This window comes from Triturus cristatus, chromosome 4_1 (genome assembly GCF_964204655.1).
Source record: "Triturus cristatus chromosome 4_1, aTriCri1.1, whole genome shotgun sequence".
Taxonomy (NCBI): domain Eukaryota; kingdom Metazoa; phylum Chordata; class Amphibia; order Caudata; family Salamandridae; genus Triturus; species Triturus cristatus.
In genome coordinates this window covers 573734426-573743544 of record NC_140585.1, presented here as the reverse complement: position 1 = coordinate 573743544, position 9119 = coordinate 573734426, and the positions used below count along the sequence as shown (strand labels likewise).

The following is a 9119-nucleotide window of genomic DNA, read 5'->3' as shown; positions in this document are numbered from 1 at the left end:
TATTGTTTGAAAGTTCTGGCGCTATATTGAAATGTTTATTCTAACTTATCAAGCGCTACTGAAGCTTATCTACTGATACCACCTGAAACTGTTGTTCATCCGTAGATTATAGTGCTATAGTGCTTAATACTGAAGTTTAAACTGTGTAGAAGCTCTCCAGGTGTTAATTGTGCCACTGAAGCTTATCTACTGATACCACCTGACACTGTTGTTCATCCGTAGATTATAGTGCTTAATACTGAAGTTTAAACTGCGTCGAAGCGCTCCAGGTGTTAATTGTGGCATACTTCAATGTACAACGGGTTGGAGCGGGGACAGGGAGCCACAACCTCACCACCAAAACACCTTGATTGGTGTTGTGTAGCACATGGATCAGTGGCCGCACACCGCCTACCCCTCCCCTAGTGACTCACGTTCCAGACTTGTTTTCTAGACATTGCAGCGAACAGAACGTTGCATACACAAGACCAGGCCTGAAGACCAGTCTTACGGCACGTTATACCAAAACGCAGTGTTCCAGTCACAGTTGTACCAGGAATGTGTCCAACAGCTCACTACGCCAGCCCCACCCGAAAATATAAAATAATACTCCTAGTCCTTCAAGTCTAACATTATTCCGAGCTCCTACCTATAACTACAAAGCAGGCATGTTTTCTTTGCTCACACTTTATTTGCCTATCAGTATTGCTGCTGTTGACTTGGGCCTGGAATGGCAACCTCTGATTATTGTCTGCATGCTGTGTGGGTATGTGTGAAAGATTTATATTAGAGTTTATTTTCAATGACAGCACTACTTGTGATTCAGCTGAACGCATCTTCTTAAGCACAGATGCAGCAGTGGGAGCAGTGTCAATATAAAACATGTCAGATATTCCAGTGTGGAGCAGCAAGAAGACAGCTGTTCAGAATAATTTGTGGGAGGGGCGTTTGAATTTGCAAGCAGCTTATATTGATGCCTTGCACTTCTGTGCTGTGAAGTGGGCATTATGATTATTCCCCTCTGCCTTTGTTACATTATTTTGAATAAATGGGCACCCTTTTTAGTTTCAGCGACAAACGTTCATGTAAAAAGCTGCTCCTCTGATATATGTCTCCTCTTCAGTGGATTGTGAACTCATACCACAACATAAGCAGTCTGGATTTGACCACGCTTTTTTGGCACAACATAGCGTAATGGTTGGTGAATGTGGGCCCTCGCCCTCCCCCACACTGATATGGGAGACGTCACTGCCCCTGTGAACATTGCAGTGAGAGGCGCAAACCCATATGTAAATGTAAATGTGTTGTACTTGTATAGCGCACTGTTACCCTAGGGTGTCCTGGCGCTGTACTCATACCGCTGGGAACCCTTCCTGGCTTTTCCCTGTGAAATGTCCACTCCTGGGCACCCCTCAAGGTGAAGCCAGGCATCCCAGCGATGTTGGGGCCGTTGTGGAGATTATGTAAGCTATTGCCCAGAGTTGCAGAGTGGGACCCATGATTAGATTAGGCACCGAGGCGAGAATTAATAGGTCCGAGGAAATTGAGCCCAAGACCCGCCGAGGCGGGAATTGAACCCTGGTCCCGGGCCAGACCTCTGCATCAGGGTCTGCCGCTCTAACCATTGAGCCACACTTCTCCACTTATCTAGAATATATTGATCAAGCTCATATAGTTATTCCAATTATTGTGTGCTATGCAGGCCTAGGGAACTGCCCTTCTCCCTAACATGTAATCAACACCACAAATGGATCAATTTAGCCTAAAGTCACCTGTATGCACAGCGGTTGTGTTTAATATACACCATTAAAATTATTTAACACACCAATACAGGTGACTGCTAAATTGATCCTGAAATTGTGGAGACATCACTTCCCTGTCATCATCAGTGGAGTAGTAAGGGGGTGGGTGGTCTACCTCAAGCGGCACGATTTATGATGGCGGCGGCCGGTGCCCACTTTCTTACCTGTGACCGTCGCAGGGCGCCAGCCGCAGGAATAGCCAGTAACCCCCCCCCACTCTTAGATTCGGCCGCCGCTGGCAATAAACGCTGGGGCCGCCCCCGGCGGCCTAGCTACGCTACTGGTCACAGTAGCAATTAATGTTCCTCACTAAACCAAGGCTCACTTTTACCGTGCTTTGAGGCTGGTGAACTGAACCTGTATTATGTGATACTCAAGCGCTATGAAAACACTCTCCTGCCAGCAATACATAAAAGAAAAAAACATGCACTCATAAAACTCTCAGGTGTTGTATGTGCTAAAAACAGGTAATGCTGTTTGTACGAGCTGCTGCTGTCAAAGGGCCCTTGGGGGTGAGGGCCATCTCTGATGATGGTAGGACTGCATTTGGTTCGCCAAATGGAGGTTATCTACTTCCAGCCCTGCGTGGAATGTGAAACATGTTCCTGCATTCCTGAGGACTGGGGCCCCTCCCGGGCCGAACTGAAGGACCGTGCTTGCAGTCTGCAGGTATGACCGTTATTACTGGGTGTAGTAATTTCAGCACCACATCTCACTAAAGAAGGCCACCCCCAAGGCCGTTCCGTGGTAGGACAGAAAATGTCAGTTTATAGGAGATACTTGTCCCGTTTCATCCCACGGATAACTCTCAGCTCCCTCCTCGTGAAATGGAGTTCCAGCTGGGTAGCTCTACTGTCCACAAGAGCTGGGGGTCCATTTATATTCTATGAGTATGTGTACGTCCATAATCTTGTATGCTCCCGGCCTGCAATAGATGTTCGTTTAAATTGCATGTGCTCTATCTACGGACTCCCTTCCCCCGAGTTGTAAAAGAGAACCATTTGTCATTGTCACCTGCCATCATCCCATATCGACAATAGTTGATTATTAGCATCCTCTAACCATTTGGGAAATCTGAGGTTTATACCGCCCTTGTTTTTCTAGAATAGCTAATTTCCCTGTAGTTACCATCATTTAAGCGTACTGTAAAAGGGACCCCCTCCACTAGTCAAAGCAGTAAAAGAAAATTGCATTCAGTGCTACCTTTATAAACGTGTAGAAGTTGTTTTTCACCTGGAATAAGTAAAAAATAATGAAATGCAATCATTTGTTTGCCTTTCAAAAAACATTACTGAAGTTGGACATATATATAGTTTTTCTCCTCTGGTGAACGTAGAAAGTAGTTTAGCACTTAATTTTCCATTTTCACCACAGACGGACACGGACAGACTGCAGAGTCAAGAGTCGAGTCCCGAGACAGCTTCTCAGGAGGAGTCTGCACAGTGCACTGCACAGTTCACCAGGCAGCCCAGGTTAGGCCCATGCGGGCATTAATTCATCAAAAACATTTTCGAATCGATCCCTCCCTGGACCCCTGAAACAAAATGCAGTTTCTGGGTCGATATAGATGTAGGAACAGAGTGATAAAGAGACGGACATGCTCGCGAGAGAGATTCAGTCAATTATGGTATATTGAGAGATGTAGAGAGGTACAGAGAAAAAGTGGTGCTGTTTATCAGAGGTAGCGCCTTGATAGTTCAAGAGATGGTGAAATAGATCAATAAAGAAAGATTGTGAGAGAGTTCAGGTGGAGGCGGGAGCTGAAATAGAGGAGGTCCAGAGAGAGAGAGAGATGTGTTTGTGGAAGAAATAGAGGAAAAGAGAGAAGGGTTGATAGAGTAAAAAAGAGCAGAGGTAGTGAAAAGGGAGTAAGATAGAGAGTTGAAGAAAAGGGAACAGATGTATAACAAGGGAAAGGTGAAGTGAAGAGGGTAGGTAGTGAACGAGTGGAGAGGCAAGTTGAGATGTTAGGTAGTGAAAGAGTGCAGGTGAGAAAGCCGTGAAGTAGAGGGAGAAAACAAATAGAGTTGCGAGGAGTGGTGAGGTAGGGAAAGCTGAGACACATCGGTAGGGTAGTAGAGACAGAGATGCAATAAAGATAAATAAAAGGTTGTGTGAGAAGAGAAGTAGATTGAGGAAAAATACAGGTAGGTCTTATGGAAAAAATAATGAGGTGTATAGAGGAATGAGGTAGAAAGAGTAGAGGTAGAGCAGAGGTCGAGAGTGCTAATTATGGATGCAGGCACAGAAGTAAGTAGAGACAGGCTAGGCCATGAAAAGGATAGAAAAAGATGAAGTCGAGATATTGAGAGGTCAGGTAGACACATGTGAGATACATAGAGAGGGAGGTTCAAGGTACATGGAGAAGTAGAACTAGAGTCATGTTAAGAGAGAGGGTGAAGGTAGAAGTGAAGTAAGGAAATCCCATAGAAAGAGTATTTTTTTTAAATTAATTGCCACCAAATACCTGAGAATGCTAGGGTTAAAGCTAGATTGGGCAGGCCAGGCATGCAGACCAAGGAGCAGATTTTCTTTATCGCAATGCAGCACAGCAACAAAAGTTACTGCAAAAGGGTGAGAAAGCAGCACAGAGCCGTATATATTAGATATGGCCTGCTGCTGCTCACTACTTGCTCATCACATTACTTATCCTGAACTGCGTCCTCAGGGCAGCAGTGGGTGTGGCAAACACAGGGAGGTCAAAATTACTATTCTAACTCCACGTTTTTCATTTGCCTGCATATCCTACAGTCAGTTTTTGCATACGTGACCTATCAGAGTCCTAATTTCTTTAGGAAATATCCTTGGATTTGGTAATTTGTGGTTTTATGTTGGGAGGTTGAGTATTTTTTTGTGTCTTGAAAACTGTGTTTAAGTCAACCTTTAAATCTTTGTTTTATTGAAGTTGTTGTGTTGGGGGAAAATTTACAGCTTGGGTATGTGGTCCATCACAAGACATCTGCCACAGGAGAATCCTGTCAAGAAAATAAAAATCGATACAAAAGGGGATGATGGACGGAGCGTTTGAGCAAATCAAACACTCGCCCCCAGTCAACTGATCTGGGTTTAATCCATCACCATTCTTTAGCTCACTCCGCCACCCCAGTTCAGACATGGCCATATGCAAATCAGCCTTGACCCTGTGCCTCATGGGAACAGTCCAGCCCGAACTGCCAAGCCATGTCTTCCCTGGACCGGAATCAAGCGTCCTAGGACCGGTTTCTAAACCGGTCCTAGGATGCTTGATTCCGGTCCAGGGAAGACATGGCTTGGCAGTTCGGGCTGGACTGTTCCCATGAGGCACAGGGTCAAGGCTGGTTTGCATATGGCCATGTCTGAACTGGGGTGGTGTGGTGAGCAAAGAAACAATGGATTTAGGCCCAGATCTCTGTACTGGGGTGAATGTATGACATTGTTCTGAATTCTGTCCATCAACTGTTGTTTTTGCAAGAAAATAAAAATTACACATCAAAATCTTTCAGCAGCCGCCACTGCTGATTATCTTCTTTTTTTCCCTACCCACTGCTAGCCTCGCCCGCTGCATTGCAAGCAAAATGAAGAGAATTAGAGTACATGAATCTGGTTATTCGAAACGAAAGAGAAAGGTGGCTCAGCAGGCTTTCGTAGCGTCACAGGAAGGAGCAATCCTGAACTTTATCACCCAAGGGAAACCTAAAGATGGAGAATCCTCTGACCAGAGTACTGCTGATGCACTAGGTAAAACAGGCGCTAACGACCATAAAGAAGAACAAAAAAATTATGATATCCATGAGCAGAATGATACTCATGAGCAGACCAATGAAAATGAACAAGGTGACTCTGAAATTGATACAAACATGCAGCAATTACCAACTCAGGATGAGGATTATTACAAAAGACCCTCAGACAGAGAAACTCAAACATCATTCATCGGTCCATCAACATCTGGCATTCTGAAGGAGGTTCAGAGTTAGAGACGGATGATGCTGGTATTGAAAAGGAAGCCAAAGAGCAAGACCATGTTACAGACCCGTGTTCTGAATATGATTTATGTGATTGGAGGGATACTGCTTTGTGGCCAAACTCTCTTACGGACGCGCAACGTGTTTTTCTTGTTGAAAGGGGTCCCTCCAGAGACCCAGATTCTAAAACAAAGTATCCAAGTGATGAGCACTCAAAAAGTAAACGTCGTTTTTCTGTTACCATGTTCTCACGGAAATTAAGGAATGGTGAAATTATAGATAGGCGCTGGCTTGTCTATTCAAAAAACAATAATGCAGTATTCTGTTTTTGCTGTAAATTGTTTTCTGATGCAGCGATCCAATTTACTAATGATGGAAATGACGACTGGGCACACATGCACAGTTGTCTGTCTGATCATGAATCCTCTTCAAAACACATGCGCGCAGTCAGTGCCTGGGTTGAATTAGAAAGAAGGTTAAAACAAGGACAGACAATAGATAAAGAACAGCAGAAGTTACTGCAAGTGGAAAGTGATCATTGGGGCAAGGTCTTGGAAAGGATCATGACCATTGTTCATTTTCTAGCAGAACGAAGTTTGGCTTTTCGTGGTAAAACTGATACTTTGTTCAAACACAACAATGGCAATTTTCTAGGTCTGGTTGAGCTGCTAGCCAAGTATGACCCATATATGCATGAGCATGTGCGTAGAATTAAATGCGCTGAAATCCATGACCATTACTTGGGCAAGAATATTCAAAATGAAATAATTAATCTTATGGGAGCTTCAGTTTTGGACAACATTATTGCAAAAATACAAAAGAGTAAATATTTTTCTGTCATTTTGGATTGCACACCTGATGCAAGTCATCAGGAGCAAATGACGATGGTCCTTCGAATTGTGAACGTGGAAACTATGCCAGTCGAAATAAGTGAATTTTTAGTTGGATACTTGCCTTTTGAAAGCAGCACAGGTGCTGGTCTCACAGAAGCATGTTTGCAAAAACTGCAGGCATTTCAATTGCCATTTCAAAATTGCAGAGGCCAAGGGTATGATAATGGGGCAAATATGAGAGGCTGCAAGAGTGGTGTTCAGAAACGTTTACTTGGCATGAATCCAAGAGCTTTCTGTGTTCCATGCGGTTGCCATAGCTTGAATTTAGTACTTAGTGATATGGCGAAATCATCCACTCACGCTGTAACTCTTTTTGGAATCTTGCATCAAATTTACATACTGTTTTCTGCCTCAACACAGAGATGGCAAATACTCATTGAGCACGTTAAAGATCTGACAGTAAAGCCCATATCCGAAACTCGATGGGAATGCCGTATTGATAGCGTCAAGGCTGTCCGTTTCCAAGTGGCCGCCGTTTATGACGCCGTGGTTGAAGTATCAGAGGAAGCGAATGACCCAAAGGCCAGAACTGAGGCAGCCGGGTTGGCTAAGCAATTAAGGAGTTATGCATTTCTAGTATCGCTGGTGATTTGGTATGACCTTTTGCAGCAAATAAATCTTGTTAGCAAAATCATGCAAAGTAAGGATATGCAACTTGACATTGCATTGAAATGCCTTGAAAAGACTGTCCAGTTTCTGGAAACGTATAAGGAGAGTGGTTTCAAATCTGCACAAGTTTCAGCTAAGGAGTTGGCGGAAGAACTGGAGATGAGCTCAGATGAGATAAGTTTTCCTGCATCTACAAGTTTGCGAAGAAGAACGATTAGGAGACAATTTCAATACGAGAGTCGTGATGAGGGAATCTTAGAACCAAAAGAGAAATATCGCATTGAGTTCTTCAATGTCTTGATGGATCAAGCAATTATGTCCATGACTGAAAGGTTCACTCAGATGAAACATCACTATGATTTCTTTGGATTCCTTCACGACTGGGGGAAAATTGCTAGCATGAACGATAATGAATTGATGAAAAGCTGTGCAGATTTAAGCATCGTGTTAACCGACAGTTCTGACTCAGATGTTGATCCCGGAGATTTACATACAGAGCTGCGAATGTTCTCCTCCTTGGTGCCAAATAATGCAACAGCTTTGGAAACATTAAAATTCATTTATGAAAACAAACTGAACACTGCAGTTCCAAATCTTGCAGTGGCTTTACGCATTGCGTTGACAATCCCAGTTACAGTGGCTTCAGGGGAAAGAACTTTTTCAAAACTGAAATTGATTAAAAATTGTTTGAGGACATCAATGACTCAAGAGAGACTGAATCATTTGGCCCTGTTATCAATTGAACATGACATTGCTAGATCTCTGGATTAAGGACAGCTTATCAGGGAATTTGCAGCACAGAAGAGATAGCAAACAGTAAAACACAAAAAGGTAAAGTAAAAGAAAAAGTTAAAAAACATAACATAAAAAACAAACAAAAAAAAAAGCTGGGTATTGCTGCTACCTCCACGTGGTGCCTGGTGGAAACAGCGAAAGCTGGCAAAACGCAGCGGCAAGTTTTGGCAAAAGTTAAACGCTTGTGTCACGAGGCGGCTATGCAGTGTCTGCAACGGACATGGCGATGCGTAAGACACATATTCGATATGGTATCGATATTACTGTTTCCGGGCAAAGAACCACAGATTCTTTCTCTGTGGGGGGGCTGTGGGTCCGGGGCCCCCCTGTCATGGCCCTGCAGCCGTCTGTGCCAGTCCCTCACGTCGTGTGTCACAATGCCCTCCTCCTCCTAAATGTTATCGTTCTGAGACGAATTTGGAAGGGTAGGAGCAGCCGCAGGTACTGGTCATCTAACGCCTTTTCTGGACGTTTTATTAAAACACCTTCCTGAGCTCCGCCCCGCCCGGACCCCCTCTTCCGGGGCCCCTTACCTACGCTCCCTGCACAGGGCCACCATGAGCCTAGAGCCGCCCCTGTGTGCACACTGGACTCCCTGTGGCCCCCCATGGCAGGGATGTCTTAATTGTATCGGAAATGCGATTTATTCATATAGGGCACACAACAGACAGACTTTATGCCTGTTTTAGGTGCTTTGGTTCAGAAAAATGAGGAGACTGGTGCGCTGAAGATGATGGGATTTGCCCAGGATCGCACAGTTTGTGCCAATTCCTTACCCCGTTTAATGATAGGGTTCGCTGTATTTTATCTGAGTTCAGTCAGCCTGTCAAAAGGCCAATCCACACGCTGATTAACACCAGCCTGACTCATTACGATATGACATCAGGCGTATTTTTTATGTAAATGAATGTTACAATCTGCTATGCTGGCATCTAAACAAGAAACAGCCCTTAAACCCTTACCCGAATTATAAAAATAAAAAACACATGGGTTCACTAATATGTCTGTTCTACTCTGAAATCTTTCATCCACCATTTACAACAATTTTTACAGGATACACATATAGCATCTTATTCATAAAACCATTTCATGCTGTTATG

The 9119-nt window shown here is 44.0% G+C and overlaps 1 protein-coding gene across 1 annotated transcript; it reads left to right on the top strand.

Moving 5' to 3' along the window:
• The first annotated feature begins 6117 nt into the window (after positions 1 to 6117).
• LOC146855241 (zinc finger MYM-type protein 1-like) lies at positions 6118 to 7995 on the top strand. The gene has a single exon (XM_085651102.1). It carries the CDS (start codon positions 6118 to 6120, stop codon positions 7993 to 7995), a length of 1878 nt encoding a protein of 625 aa, XP_085507228.1.
• The last annotated feature ends 1124 nt before the right edge of the window (positions 7996 to 9119 follow it).